The 14,498-nt window shown below is 61.5% G+C and overlaps 1 protein-coding gene across 1 annotated transcript in view; it reads right to left on the bottom strand.

The window, feature by feature from the left end:
- The window catches only part of GNA11 (guanine nucleotide binding protein (G protein), alpha 11 (Gq class)), a 10,423-nt gene extending 2,222 nt beyond the window's left edge, over nucleotides 1-8,201 (bottom strand). Inside the window, exons 1-5 of the mRNA XM_011967329.1 lie at nucleotides 8,022-8,201; nucleotides 5,160-5,314; nucleotides 4,007-4,135; nucleotides 293-422; nucleotides 1-140 (exon numbers count right to left, since the gene is read on the bottom strand). The exon at nucleotides 1-140 is cut by the window's left edge and continues 5 nt beyond it. Coding sequence (XP_011822719.1) covers nucleotides 1-140; nucleotides 293-422; nucleotides 4,007-4,135; nucleotides 5,160-5,314; nucleotides 8,022-8,168 — 701 coding nt within the window. The 5' untranslated portion in view covers nucleotides 8,169-8,201. The remainder of the gene's footprint in view (nucleotides 141-292; nucleotides 423-4,006; nucleotides 4,136-5,159; nucleotides 5,315-8,021) is intronic.
- Between the last annotated feature and the right edge of the window lie 6,297 nt (nucleotides 8,202-14,498).

The raw sequence follows: 14,498 nt of genomic DNA, 5'->3' as shown, positions 1-14,498 counted from the left end.
GGGAAGTAGTCCACCAGGTGCGAGTACAGGATCTTGTCCTCCAGCAGGTCCTTCTTGTTGAGGAAGAGGATGACGGAGTTCTGGAACCAGGGATAGTTGACGATGGTCCGGAACAGGGCTTTGCTCTCCTCCATCCGGTTCTGGCGGAAGCGAAGGCACCGGGGATCAGAGGGGCCCTCCCCCCTGCACACAGCCCGAGGGGCAGCTGAGGGGACCCGAGTGAGGGGACCCAGGCTCGGCAGGTGGAGAAGGCCCGGTCCCCCATGCTGCCCCTGCTCAGGGCAGGGCCCACCTCATTGTCCGACTCCACCAGGACTTGGTCGTATTCGCTGAGGGCGACGAGAAACATGATGGATGTCACGTTCTCAAAGCAGTGGATCCACTTCCTCCGCTCCGACCGCTGGCCGCCCACATCCACCATCCTGAAAGGACACAGCGCCAGGACTCAGCCACCTGGGGCCCCAAGGCTCAGTCTGCAATCCCAGGACGGCTACCACACAGGACCCTCCTGCCATACCAGACTGACAGCGGCTGGAGCAGGAAGAGCCCCCACTGTGAGAACCGGCAAGGACGCCCTGAGAGCAGCCGCCCCGCCTCCAGAAGTGACCACTGCAGACCCTTCCCTCACTGGCAAAGGGGCCCGAGACCACTGGGCCCAGGGGAGCGGGCGCTAGGGTGGGGGTGCGAGAACCCAGAGGATTCTGGGCGCCAGTTGCTGCGGGAACCTGCGATGGGTGACCACGGACCCTACGTCCGGCCTCTGGATGTCACCCTGAGTACAGAAGCCTTTCCCCTCGCTAGGGCCAGGGACACAGATGTTCACCAAGTGTCGCTCACAGGAGTAAACACTGATGCCACAGTTGCTCCCTGCAGGACCCCCAGTGACGGCCGCAGAGGGCAGAGTTGCTGGTATCGTCCTGGGGCAGGAGAGCAGCCCCGCCTGGTGAGCAGCCCAACCTCACACTCTCAGGCCACACACAAGCGGGAGAAAAAATCAGCTCAGACGGTACCTGTGGGCGTGGGTTCCTTACAGGAGGTTTACCTCTTTCTACTTGTGACTTTTCTAAGTTTTCTGTAATGAAGAAAGGCACTTTGGTCTTCTTGAAAGAATACAAAGGCAGAAGCGGAGAGTGCCGCTCAGGCCTCGGCCCTAGGCCCCAGGGAAGGCCAGGGTCCCTGCAGCTCTGCCGAGGACAGCGGGCTGCCTTGGGCATGTGAGCCGTGAAATCCACCTGGTCTGGTCTGCAGAGGAGTCCAGCAGGCACAGGTGGATGACAGATGTGCCAGGTGACTCTAAGGGACAAGAGGGCCTGCACCAGCAGCTGCGGCCAGGCGGGAGGGCAGTGGGTGTGCCGACACCAGGCCACAGTCCATCTGGAGTGTGAGGACTCTCCCGCATGCCTGTGGCAGCCGGCAGGGCTGGGATCCACGTCCCCCTGTGTCTTGTCCCCACCTGAGAGGGCAGGAGACCCTGCTCATGCACTGGGGCGATCCCACCAGCCTTCAAGGCCTCCAGACAGGGATCTGGCCTCCAGCTGCATCCCAGAGCACCTGGCCGGCCCTCTGCTGGCTCATGGCGGACAGAGGCGGCTGGCAGAGAAATGACGGTGGCAGAGGACTGGGCTCAGGACGGGGCTCTGCACCCAGCACAGAGGGCACAGCCGGAGCTGGGAAGGGCCCGGAAGGTGGTGGGGAGGAGGTGACACACCTGGCCTGAGCTCAGGGAGGGGACAGGACATTTCTGACAGAGGACACAGAGGCCTGCGCTGTGAAGGAGCCAGCGTGGGGCTGCGAGGGGACCCTGAGACATGAGGTGGGGAGGGGATGGTCATGCCACACCCTGGCCTGTGCCCAGCTAGCCTCAGCTTTATCCCGGGGTCATGGGCCCCGTGTGAATAAAAAACAAGAAAAACTTGCATTCCTGAAACAACATACACCATCGCCCACGTCCAGAGAGGACACCGCAGCTTCTGCGGCCCGGCCTGCTCTGGTCCCAGGAGCCACCCAGAGCTTGGCATTCCTTGGCTTGTGGCCACGCTGCTCCGTCCCTGCCTCCATCCTCACGCCGCACCCTCCCTGCCTGCGCTGGGAGGCCGAGCTAGGAGGACAGGCGGGGAGGACAGACAGATGGCAGGGGGTGGCACCCCCAGCCCTGGGGTGGGTTTCAGGGCAGGGCCCTCAAGGAAAACCCCACAGACTTCCTGGAACCCTCACAATGGCCTCGGCAGTGCACCAGCTGGGTGGGGACACCCTGGCCGGGAGGCATCATTCCCTCATGAGGGCCAGTGCCAGGGCGAGCTTGCGCTGCAGAACCGTCCCCTGCAGAACCCGGGGATGGTTCTGATCTGGAAACGGGGTCTGTGCAGATGTCACCGGTTAAGATGACGTCACACAGAGGTAGGGTGGCCCTGGCCAAGGACAGGTGATAAGAGAACAGAGGCAAAGGCGCAGGCAGGCAGGACGCCGCATGAAGAGGGGGCAGGGATGGGGCAACGTGGCCACAAGCCAAGGATGCAGCCACCACTAGGAGCCGGGTGAGGCCTGGGCAGATCCCCTCCGCCTCAGAAGGACCCGGTCCCACCCACACCTGCATCTTGGCCTTCTGGCCTCAAGCACTGGGCGGGAATAAGGCCTGCGGAGGGAGTCTCACACCTGGCCCCAGCAGCCCAGGACAGGCACGCCCAGCCCTGCCCCTCAGCGGCCCGACAGCAGCCAGGGCCTTAGCACTGGAGATGTTGTACGGGGCCAGGGCCAGGCAGGCAGGGTCCACACTCCCAGGGACAGCAGAGTCCAGCCAGCTGTGCAGCCTACCCGGCACATGACCCACGGAGGGTCCCCATGGAGAACTCTGCTCTGCTGGCCGGCCCCAGCCACAGTGGACCTGGAGCCCCGGAGACCCGACGGGATCCACAGGGGCAGCCCATGAAGAACAGAATCCACCCCACACCACCCAGCGCCTCCACCCCAGCCTGGAGCCCTCCTCCCTCCTCAGTCCCTATGAACCCCTCCCCTTGCAGCCTCGGTCCCTATGACCCCTCGTCCTCTCCCTCCTCAGTCCCTATGAACCCCCTCACCTCGCTGCCTCGGTCCCTATGACATCCCCTCCCCTTGCAGCCTCGGTCCCTATGACATCCCCTCCCCTTGCAGCCTCGGTCCCTATGACCACTCCTCCCCTCACAGCTTCAGTCCCTACGACTTCCCCTCCCCTTGAGGCCTCAGTCCCTATGATCCCCCTCCCCTGGCAGCCCAGTCCCTATGACCCCCTTCCCCTTGCAGCCTTGGTCCCTATGACCCCCGTCCCCTCACACCCTGGGTCCCTATGAACCCCCCTCCCCAGCAGCCTCAATTCCCATGACCCCCCTCCCCTAGCAGCCTCAGTCCCTATGACCCCTCCCGCACCCTGCGGCACCCCCTCCTCCAGCCAACACTGCAGACCCCAGCCCCATGGTCGCTCCATCCAGGCCCTGGCCCGTTGTGGAGACCCCGTCCAATGTCCTCCCCGCCAGGTCTCTTTGGCTGCCAGTCTGGATGGATGTGACTACAACCCCCACACCCCCACAGCTCCTTCCCTGTGCGGCCCTGGCTCACACATACTTAGAGATACATCTTATCTCCCGGCCTGGTCAAACACACCCTGAGGATGAAGACTCATGGGCTTTTTTTTCTTTAATAAGACAAGACAGGGTCTCCCTCTGTCGCCCAGGCTGGAGTCCAGTGGCGGCGCCATCATGGCTCACTTCAGCCTCGACCTCCTGGGCCTGAGCGATTCTCCTGCCTCAGCCTCCTTAGTAGCTAGGACCACAGGTGCGCACCACCACACCCGGCTAACTTTTCAAATTTTTTTAGAGACGAGGTCTTGCTATGTTGCCCAGGGTGGTCTCCAACTCCGGGACTCAGGCGATCCTCCCACCTTGGCCTCCCAGAGCACTGAGTGCGCAGGCGTGAGCTGACACAGCAAGCAAAGGAGCCTCTCAGCGCCCTCCGCCTGCTGCGGCCCGGGTGGTACCTGAAGATGATGTTCTCCAGGTCGAAAGGGTACTCGATGATGCCGGTGGTGGGCACGCGGACCCGCAGCACGTCCTGCTGGGTGGGCAGGTAGCCCGAGGTTGCGATGCGGTCCACGTCGGTCAGGTAGCTGCAACACAGTGGGGGTCGCTCAGGCCAGCTGCCCCCGTCCGCGGGTGCGGCACCCACCCAGAGCAACAAGCCAGCGTCTACACAGCGCAGCTACTGAAGTCCACGCCTGATTCCGGCTTCCTCGGTTCCCCTCATGCCTTTTCCTGCTCAGCCCGCGACCCCTCTCTGGGACCCCACCTGGCATCAGAGGGTCTCCTGAGGCCCTCTGGGCTGTGACCATTTCCCATTTCTGACGCCCTGGGCAGTCCTGAGTGGGGCGACTCTCGAGTGGTCTGCCTGGGAGGCCGGGTGCCTGCACAGACCTTTCCGGCACCACCCGCAGGCCCTGGCATTTGGCTGCAAGTGCTTGGTTATCTGGGCCCTCCCACAGCCTCCCAGAGGCAGTGAACACACGGAAGACGAGCAGGAGGGGCGGGGGACGGGCCTGTCCTTGTCCCCTTAGGGCCTCTGCCTGCCGAGCATGGAGGGCAGCAGTGCACAGCCTGCCGCGCGGGGGCCTCCTGCAGCCACGGCCCGGCCACCTGTCAGCACACAAGTCATCCCCTATCCCAGGCCCAGAGACTGGGAGAACCCCGACATCAGTCAGGGTCACAGCCCGTCACTAGTGGGAGACGTGGCTCTGGGGACGATGCCACAGGCAGGAGTGAGACAGCCCAGGGTGTATCCACCTCCCATCCCACGGCCCTTCTAGGAGACTGTGGGTTTGCGCCACAGGCCACAGGCCAGGCTCCAGCACCGAGGGTGGCCAGGAGCTCAGTCCTGACCCAGGGAGGGCAGTGGCAGGGCCAGGCGTACAAGGAGGCCAGTGTCACACCAGAGTCCACAGGCTCCTGCCAAAGCCTGGCCCGTCCAGGGTCTGCTCTGCTCTGGTCCCTCCGGCCAGGTGGCTGGGGCCCACCATGTCCCTGCCCCAGGCGAGCGGGCAGGGGGCACCACAGGCGCTGCGGAGGGCTTCCCGAAGGGTCCCGGGCGCCGGCCCGCAGCCACCGTTCCCATGCCGCCTCCGGTGCGGCCGCACTTACTACTTGGCAGAGTCGGAGAGCTGGTACTCGCGCCTGCGGTCGTAGCACTCCTGGATGCCGGGGTCGTCCCACAGGGTCTTGATGGCGCTGACGTACTGATGCTCGAAGGTGGTCACCTTCTCCACGTCCACCTCCCGGATCAGGAGCGCATTGGCCTGCGAGGGCGGGCAGGGGAGAGGCCGAGAGCTCACCAGGGGCCACGGAGCCACCAGAAAGCTCGAGCGGCCCCTCTTCCAAGCCTGGCTGGCCTCGGCAGCATTCTGCGGGCTGTGCAGTCAGGACCACTGACAGTTTCGTGTAACCACGTGTCAGAAAAACACGAGGCTGCCTCGCAGTGCGGTTCCTCCAACAAGGCCCCAAAACCAAAGTCTCCCAGTAGTGCTGTCTGCAGGGTGCCGGGAGGCCGGGCTTCGATTCACTTCTCAGAGGTGGGGAGGGGAAGGCGTGGGGAACAAGCACGCGTGGGACATACACGCTTCAAACCCGGGACCCGCAGGAGGGCAGTGCAGCACCGAGCATGATGGAGCACGACAGCAGAACAGACGGCCGCGACGCCCGGAGCGGGCGAACAGCCCCAGCACTCACTGCCTCCAGAGACACTGGGAGGCAGGAAGCCCAGACACAGGGCATTGCAACCAGCGGCACCGCCCGCAGTGTGCAGCTCCAGACTCAGTTTCTGCCCCGCCTGGCTTCTCTCTTTCGTCCAAAAAATGCTTATCAAACACCATCAAGGGCAGGCACCACACCCGGTGCTAAGGACGGCGTGCGGCCCCCGAGCCGCCGCACTCAACAGTTTACCAACAGTTCACCCGGTGCCCCAACACGAGCCGCCTCCCCCTCACGCAACCCTGGGCAGTGGGCGGCCTCAGGCCCCAGCTTGCTGCCCTGTCACAAAGGCAGGCCGACCGCACAGACACGTGCTTGCACACACACACGCATACCCTTCAGTGGCAGACACTGTAGGGGACTGTCCATTCCCCTCCTGACGCTCCGTATCCCCGTCCTCCGGGGGCACAAGCCGACATGACCAGCCACAGTTTGGCTGAGGGACTGGGGAGGGGACATACTGGGTGGGACCCAGATGGGAAAGAAGGGAGTCTTGCCCTGGGCTCTGGGAGCCATGGGGCCCTCCCAGGCCCCCCAGAGTGGAGACTCGGCCCTTGCTTGTCCCCTCTGAGCAAAGCTCCCTGGCCCCGACTCCAACTTCAGCCCTCCCCTTGCCCTGCCCCCAGCCTCTCAATCTGGCCTGGGATAAGCACACCTAGGGGGACTTGGAAAAAGAGACACAAACCCCAAAAATCCCACTCCCTGGAAACTTCCAGATTAGGGATCAGCAATCTGCTTCTGCAGAGAGCCAGAGAGCACGCCCAGCTGTCCCGACCACACGGACCGTCTCCAGCACTCAGCTCTGCTGCTGCTGCCGAAGCACCATGGGCAACATGGCAGAAATGGGTAAGTACCAATAAAACTTTATCGACAAAATCAGTCTGTAGTTTGCAGACACCTGTTTCAGATGTTGATGGAGATCTATGCCCAAACATGAATGTGGACGCTCAGAGGGGGCCACAGCTGGAGGAGATCACAGCGGGAGACAGGGCAAGTGGCAAACCAAGATCTAAGCACAAGAGCCCCACCCCTGAAAACAGGGCTACAAAAGCGGGATCAACGGCCCCTCGGCTAGAAGGCCCCAGGGAGGCCACTGGCAGGAGCCACGGCTGCCCGGCTGCTGGGCCTGCCCCATAGGGCGGCCACTCAGGGAAACTGTCTGGAGGCTTCTCAGAGGGCAAACTCAGGGTAACCCTGGGACCCAGCGATTCCGCTCCCGGGCATAGCATGCAACTGAGGGAAGGGAACACGTGGTCCACATAAACACATGTCCACAGACGGTCACAGCAGCTCCATTCCCAACAGCACACACATGAAGGCGCTCAAACGTCCGCCAGGGGATAAATGGGCACATACACGGTCCCTCCATGCACTGGAACATGACTCAGCCATGAACAGGGACGAGGCTCTGACACACGCCACAGTGTGGATGCACCTTGAGGACGTCACGTTCAGTGACAGACGCTGGGCACAAAACGCCACACAGTGTGCAATCCTATTTCTATGAAATGTTCAGGACAGGCCGAGTCACAGAGGCAGGAAGCGGATGTGTGGGTACCGGGGCTGGAGGAGGGGGTGGAAGTAATAGCCAATGGGGAAGGGGCTTCCTTTGGGAAGATGAAACGTTCCGGAATCCGACAGCAGTGATGGCTGCACGACTATGCAAACATATCGAAAACCACCAGATTATGCCCGTTAAGCAAGTGAAGTACATAGAATGTGAATTATAACTCAATAAAGCTGTGATTTAAAAACAGGGCATCAAACAACCTCTACTTTATTAAAAAAAAGAACAAAAAAATCAGGGCGGAGGCCAGGCATGGTGGCTCATACCTGTAATCCCAGCACTGTGGGAGGCCAAAGCAGGAGGACTGCTTGAGCCCAGGAGTTCAAGACCAGCCTGGGCAACATGTGAAATTCCATCTCTACAAAAATTACAAAAAGTAGCTAGGCGTGGTGGCACACCTGTAGTCCCAGCTACCCGGGAGGCTGAGGTGGGATCACCTGAGCCCACAGCTACTTGGGAGGGAGGCTGTGGGGCTCGGCCACGCAATGCCCGTCACAATTCTCCAGCTGGCCCCCAGGAAGGCAGTGGTTGCTGTTTCCACGTCCATGACAGGAACGGATGGATGACCAGGGGTAGCCTGGGCTGGCCGGGACCCCCGGCATGGCCCCACCCCTGCAACGCGGCCACCGTGCTCACCGCCAAGCCCACAGCTGCCCAGGCGCTCCCCTCCCCAGGCGCCCGCGGCTCACCTTGTTCTGCTCGTACTTGTAGAGGATCTTGAGCGTCTCCATGGCCCGGATCATGGCCTGCATGGCAGTGAAGATGTTCTGGTAGACGAGCTTGGTGAAGCTGCGCTTGTCCTCCTCCGAGTAGCCGGCGCCATGGATGATGCGCATCTGCTTGATGAAGGTGCTCTTCCCGCTCTCGCCCGTGCCTGGGGACGGGACACATGAGGGCGGGTGGCAGTCGGGGCCCGGCTCTCGTGCCGCTGCCCCCTCTCACCCAGACCCCGCCACGCTGCAGCGCCCAGCATAGGAAACCAAAGCGCGTGAGGCTGACCGTCTCCAGCAGACGCCACAGCCTCCTGACTCCTCAGGAAGAGTTTACAAAGCGCCCTTCCCATTCTCCTCCAAGCCAGGGTCTTATTGGACCCACCCTTTTCCAGAAGTTCTGCAAGGACACACTTTCCTGGGGGCCAATTTGGTATTTACGTCAAAGACCACACGGTCTCAGGCCAAATCAAGTCACACGGCACTGGCCCCCAGCTGGGACTGCACAGCTCCCCCACGGCCACAATAGTTCATGATCAATGGCCGCCAGAGGGACAGCGCACAGATGCGGCAGCGGTGCCCCGACAGATGGGCTCACCCCAAGGGCTCTCTGCACAGACCACTCCAAGGGCTGGGCGCCCCCTTCCCCAGAGCTTTGCTCAGTGGCCACGGCCACCCTGCCCCCGTGCGCCAAGCACCCCTGAGGCTCTCCCCTCTCCCTCTTGGTGCTGTGGCGGGGTCAGCCAGGACAGTCGTGACTGCCGCAGGTGGCCCTGAGCACATGCCTGAACCCCTTTACGTCTCCATGTCTGCCATGACCTTGCTAATACCCACGATGCTTCCAGAGAGGAATACGCTACCATCTCATCTCCGAGATGGGCACACTGAGGGTCTCAGGGCCCCAGACAATCAAAAGGACCAGCAAGTCAGCCTGGAGAAACTATCGGGAAAGGGGCCCACGTGGCCAGCTGTCTCTCCACCCCAGCCTCCAGATGAGCCCCCCACGCATTCTGGGTGACAGGGGGTCCTCACTCCAGCCCATCTCCTGCCTCCGCCTCTCACTACCTGGTCACCTCCTGGGCAGAGACTCCGTCTCCCCGCTTTTCTTCACCCTCACGTGCTGGGATGCCAATGCTGGGTTTTCCAATGTGTCCACAAATCTCTGATGCTCATCCCTTCCAATACTGGAGGCTAATTCCCCTCCCCTTGAGGATGGGCTGGACTTAGTGACCTGCTTCTAGCAAACAGAATGTGATGGAAGTGACAGCGTGCCATCTCCAAGGCTAGTTCACGAAAGGCACAGGGCTGCCTCCTTGCTCTCCCTCTCGGGTCACAGGCTCTGGGGAAGGCAGCCGCCCTGCTGTGAGCACCCTCCATCAGCTCCACGGAACTGAGGCCTCCCACCAACAGCCACTAGAGGGAGCCAGCCTGTGAGAGGCTCCTCCAGCCCCAGTCCAGCCTTCGAATGATGTGGCCCTGCCTCCTCCAGCTCCAGTCCAGCCTTCGAATGATGTGGCCCTGCTTGGCTGGTATCGTGACTACAACTTCTGAGAGAGCCCAATCCAGGACCACGCAACCAAGTGCTCCCAAATTCCCAACCCTCAGAAACTATCTGAAGTAAGTTTTCTTAATTTAAGTTGCAAAGTTTTGTTAATTTAAGTTGCAAACTGTTACACAACAATAGCTAACTTCTAATTTCTAAAAACAAACTGCCTCAACTCCCTACTCAAGTAATAACCCTGCTGAGGCCCCCGCTGGCCTAGAGACTCAAGCATCACCACCCCTCCCTGCGTGCCCCTAGCCCACCTCTCCAGGCTCACCTTCACCACCCTGTGTCTCTGAATCTTCCGGCACCTCCCCACTTCCACACACGTCACACGCTGTGCCCTCTGCCCACAGTGCTGTCCCAATCACGGCTGCCTGAAGGCTGCCTGGTGCTGGGACCCAGCTCACTTCCTCTCACAGCCTCTGCTCCACAAAGCCCCCGAGCCCCAACACAAGTCTCCCTCCTGTGCTTTCTGGAACCTTCCTTGCTGCCCACAGTGGACATCGCTGTGCAGGTGCCTGTCGCAAGCCCCCTCGCCTGGCAGCTCCTGGAGGCGAGACAGGCTGCGTGGGTCCCACAGTGGCCACAGCTGCCTTTGGGAGGCCCCCGACAAAGCCCAGGAACTGCTCACAGCACCTGTGTTCCCTGGGGGGGTCTCACAGAACACCCAACACATCCCGAGTGGGGAGCCCCAGCGGCAGCTGCCGCCTCCCAGTCCTTTTCTGAACCACGCTGCGTTCTTTTCAGAAGAAAGAAAATGGACTTTGATTCTGTCTCAGGCAGTGATCCGCCTCCCAGCCCTCACCTCATCCACAAAAGGTCAAACCCACCCAAGTTCCGGGACACGAGGGGTGAGAGTGGGTGTGCAGGTGAGACCACCTTCTCCCCAGAGGGACCCCCACACGCCCTTCCCTCACCGCGCCCTGAAGAGAAGGGTGGTGGCATGGAGGGGATGTGATCTGAGCGGCCTCAGCTCTACTGACGGGTGTGAACGCTGGGCCCCGAGGGGTGCTCAGCAGCATCCCTGGCCCCCGCCCACTCCATCTCAGGAGCACCCCCCGAACTGTGACAACCACAGATGTCCCCAGACACTGCCAGTGTCCCGTGGGTCAAGACTGCCCCCAGATGAGACTCTGTTTAAGAAAACTCTGTTACAAATCATGGCTGTTCCGTGGGTTTGTTTGGAAGGGTGCCGCACCTGGAAACAGCAAACACTCACACACACTGAAGGCCACACCGACGCGAGGCCGGCACACCCTTCAAGCCCGCACCGCGGCACAGGCCCCACACAGCACAGGCGGCGAGGAGGGCCCTGCACTCCTGTCAGAAGGCGCCACCCCTTGGTAACTTTGCACCCAACACACAAGGTCCCTCAGGCCATAAACACCTCAACTATGAAACGGAAAAGGAAGCCTCAGCTCTCAGTGAGGATGCCGGGAAGACCGAGACGGCCGAGAAGGAGTCTGAAATGCCAGAGGTCGCTGCCCACATGAGAACTGGCTCGGTACTACTGTTCGGGGCTTTGTTTTGTTTTTGCAGATGGAGTTTCGCTCTTTTTGCCCAGGCTGGAGTGCAGCAGCAGCATCTCGGCTCACCACAACCTCCGGCTCCTGGATTCAAGCGATTCTCCTGCCTCAGCCTCCCGAGTCGCTGGGACTACAGGCATGCGCCACCAGACCCGGCTGATTTTGTATTTTTAGTAGAGGTGGTGTTTCTCCATGTTGGTCAGGCTGGTCTCAAATTCGTGACCTCAGGTGATCCACCCGCCTCGGCCTCCCAAAGTGCTGGGAGCCACTGCGCCCAGCCTGCTTTGGGTTTCGTAAGGAAGGCAAAAATGACAACCACAGCCCTGGCTGGCCAAGGACCCCCATGGAGCTCTGCAGAGGCAATATGGGTACACGGATGGGGTGGGAGGCGGTTCACACCCATGCACCCCTGCGTGCACACATATATATGCATGAATGTGCATACATGCACACAATGCACACGTGTGCGTGCATGTACCTCAGCATGTATGCACACATGTATGGACATGTACACACACATGCAGCCCATACACAGCTAGGCAGCTGCATGTTAAGCCATGTGCACCACTCCCGCTGGGTGGAAGCCACCTGTGTCCCCCACGTAACCCACTAAAGCCAGGAGAGGCCACAGAGCGGGGCAGGAGCCCAGCAGGAGCTCTGGGCCACCGGAAGCCAAGCCAGGCCAGGTGGCCCCGGGCCTCTGGTGGCCCTGAGGTGCTGGCCACTGTTAAGCCTGGCCGTGCAGGGGCCAAGGGCGAGGCTCTGGACAGCACTCAAGCCAGGCCACACCACTAGGTTCGGGTTTTCAAGATGCTTTGGCCCCGGCCTGCTTTTCAAGTCGCCCTGTCTCCCCCCGCCAACCCAGCTGCTGCCGCCTCCCGTCACACAGCACCTTGCAGCTGGGATGCGGGGGTTCCTGCAGAGCAGACCCCATGTCTGAAGGCCTGGGTCCTGCCTGAGCCCGCACACCCCGCGGCTGGGGCTCCACATTAAAGATCCTGGTCAGCAGAGGCTCGTTCCCACCTGACCGGCCGCCATGTGGCCCCAAAGCAGCAGCCCCAACTCAGGCCTCAGCCCACATGGCTCCACCCTGAGCCAGCCTGCCCCGCCGGCAGCCACACTCCTCCTGAAAGACGTCTGAGCTGGAAGGCTCTTTTGGCTCCAAAATCTTCAACAGCTGCCCACTGGAAAGAAACGCCAGCCCACTCCTCCCGAGACAATGTGTGAGCCCCTCCGAGATTCCGCCTCACTCTGGACTCGTCCACAGCCCCCTGCTGGCCCTCATCGCCCCATCTCAGGCCACCCACCAGGGCAGAGCCTTCTGTCCACTCCTCACTGCACACCAAGCACCACAGCAGCTTTTCTCCTAAAAGCCAAAAAGCCAAAGCTCCACAGGCCCTTCAGCAGGTGCATGGGCGCAAAGACCCCACACAACGGACCACTGCCCAGTCCTGGGAAGGAACGGACCACGGACCACACCACCACCCCAGGGCAACGCACCAATGGTCCCACCCACAGCACTGAATGTCTGTGATCCTCCCAAATTCCTGTGTTAAAATCCTTACCCCTAAGGCAGGGGTGTTGGGAGGCGGATCAGCTCCTTCCGCCGTGGAGCTCTGGGGGCTCTTTCGTGAGTGCACTGACGAGTCCAGGAGGGATCACGTCCGCGTGAGAACACGGCAAGAAGGCACCGCCGTCTATGAACCGGGAAACACAACCACCCCTACACCGAATCCACAGCGTCGCCATCTATGTACCAGGAAGCGCAACCCCCCCTCCCCATCACCCGCCCCCCGAATCCACAGAACCTTGATCTCAGACGTCCAGCCTCCAGAACCATGGGAGACAAACTCGGGTAGTTTACAAGCCACTGTGCCTGCAGTATTGTCACAGCAGCCCGAGCTGACTGAGACAGCAACAAAATGTTAGGAAAAGAGGACACTGGGGGAAGCTGGGGATCCAGCCAGGGGTCCAGCCAGGGCCGGCACAAAAGGGCAGCTGGAAGGGTCCTGCAGGGCAGATGCTGCCTGGCCGCTGCCTGTGGCGGGGGAGCACACACTCCACAGGTGACGAGTCAAACCCAGCTTCACATGCAGTCCTCCCACCCTCCCTCCCCGCCACGAGGCCGCACCCACCGCCGGGTCCCGCTGTGAGACCCCCAGGTTCCTGCCTCACGCTGGGTCTGGAGCTGGTGAGCTCAGCCTCCCAGGAGGCCGCCGCGGGCACTGGCAGCTGTGTGCGACGCCTGCTTCAGCACCAGGGTTAAATATCAACTACCCCTTCAATCAGGCCCTTCCCCTTCCCTAATGCCCGGGGAGCTCCCATTGCAGAAATTCAAAGGCCCGGCGTTCAGGAAGCGCCCAGCACCCCCGCAGCACGGGCCCTTCGAGGGTGGCTCTGCCATTCCCTCCTCAGGGAGGTGTGGCGGTCCCCATCTGCAGCCTGCGCGCGCCAGCTTCCCAAGTGCAGGGGCTGTGGCTGCCCTGCCCACCTGCATCCCTAGCCCCTACGCAGAAGGCGCTGTGTACATGTTTCCTGAGCGAACTGAATGAACCTGGCCCTGGTCCACGGTGCTGGATCCCTCATGTCCCCATCGGGTCCCCTGCACTCCAGTGCCCGTCAGGATGGACCTGACTGCGTGTTACCAGCCACGGCTCCTGGGAGAATGGAGCCCACATCTCCCACACCTGAGGGAGTCTAGGTCTCCAGGAGGCCCCCACGCGACCACAAGCAAGGTGCTTTGCCTCTGCAAGCATGGTTCCTGGCGGGCCTGCCACAGGCCGCCCCACAGTGGACCCCAGATGCTAGGGAGCCTTCAGGAGGCAACCCTCAGGTGCACTCAGCACGCCACCACTAGGAGGGGCCAGAGTCCGCCCGCTGCTCCCACTGAGCCAGCTTCCAGAGGAGAAAACCACCCTCCGGACTGGACCCGCTGGCCAAGATCTGGAGAGGCCAACCAGGAGGAACCTGGTTCTCCTGTACCCTGCCTCCCGGCTCCCAGCAAACATCCCCAAACCGCAGGAAAGGAAGACGGAAGAAAAGGAGGCTCCAAGCCCCACAAGAGGGCACAGCCTGGAGAGCAGGAGCTGGGGACTTATCTCACACTCAAGATTCAAAGCCGGGCACGGAGGCTCACGCCTGTAATCTCAGCACTTTGGGAGGCCAAGGCAGGTGGATCATTTGAGATCAGGAGTTCGAGATCAGCCTTGCCAACATGGTTAAACCCCGTCCCTACCAAAAAATTTACAAAAATGGCCAGGCGCGGTGGCTCACGCCTGTGATCCCAGCACTTTGGGAGGCTGAGGCGGGCGGATCATGAGGTCAAGAGATGGAGACCATCCTGGCTAACACGGTGAAACCCCATCTCTACTAAAAATACAAAAA

Source organism: Mandrillus leucophaeus, unplaced genomic scaffold, assembly GCF_000951045.1.
Source record: "Mandrillus leucophaeus isolate KB7577 unplaced genomic scaffold, Mleu.le_1.0 Scaffold8, whole genome shotgun sequence".
Taxonomy (NCBI): domain Eukaryota; kingdom Metazoa; phylum Chordata; class Mammalia; order Primates; family Cercopithecidae; genus Mandrillus; species Mandrillus leucophaeus.
The sequence above is the reverse complement of the archived record's forward strand: the minus strand, read 5'-3'. Positions and strand labels throughout refer to the sequence as shown.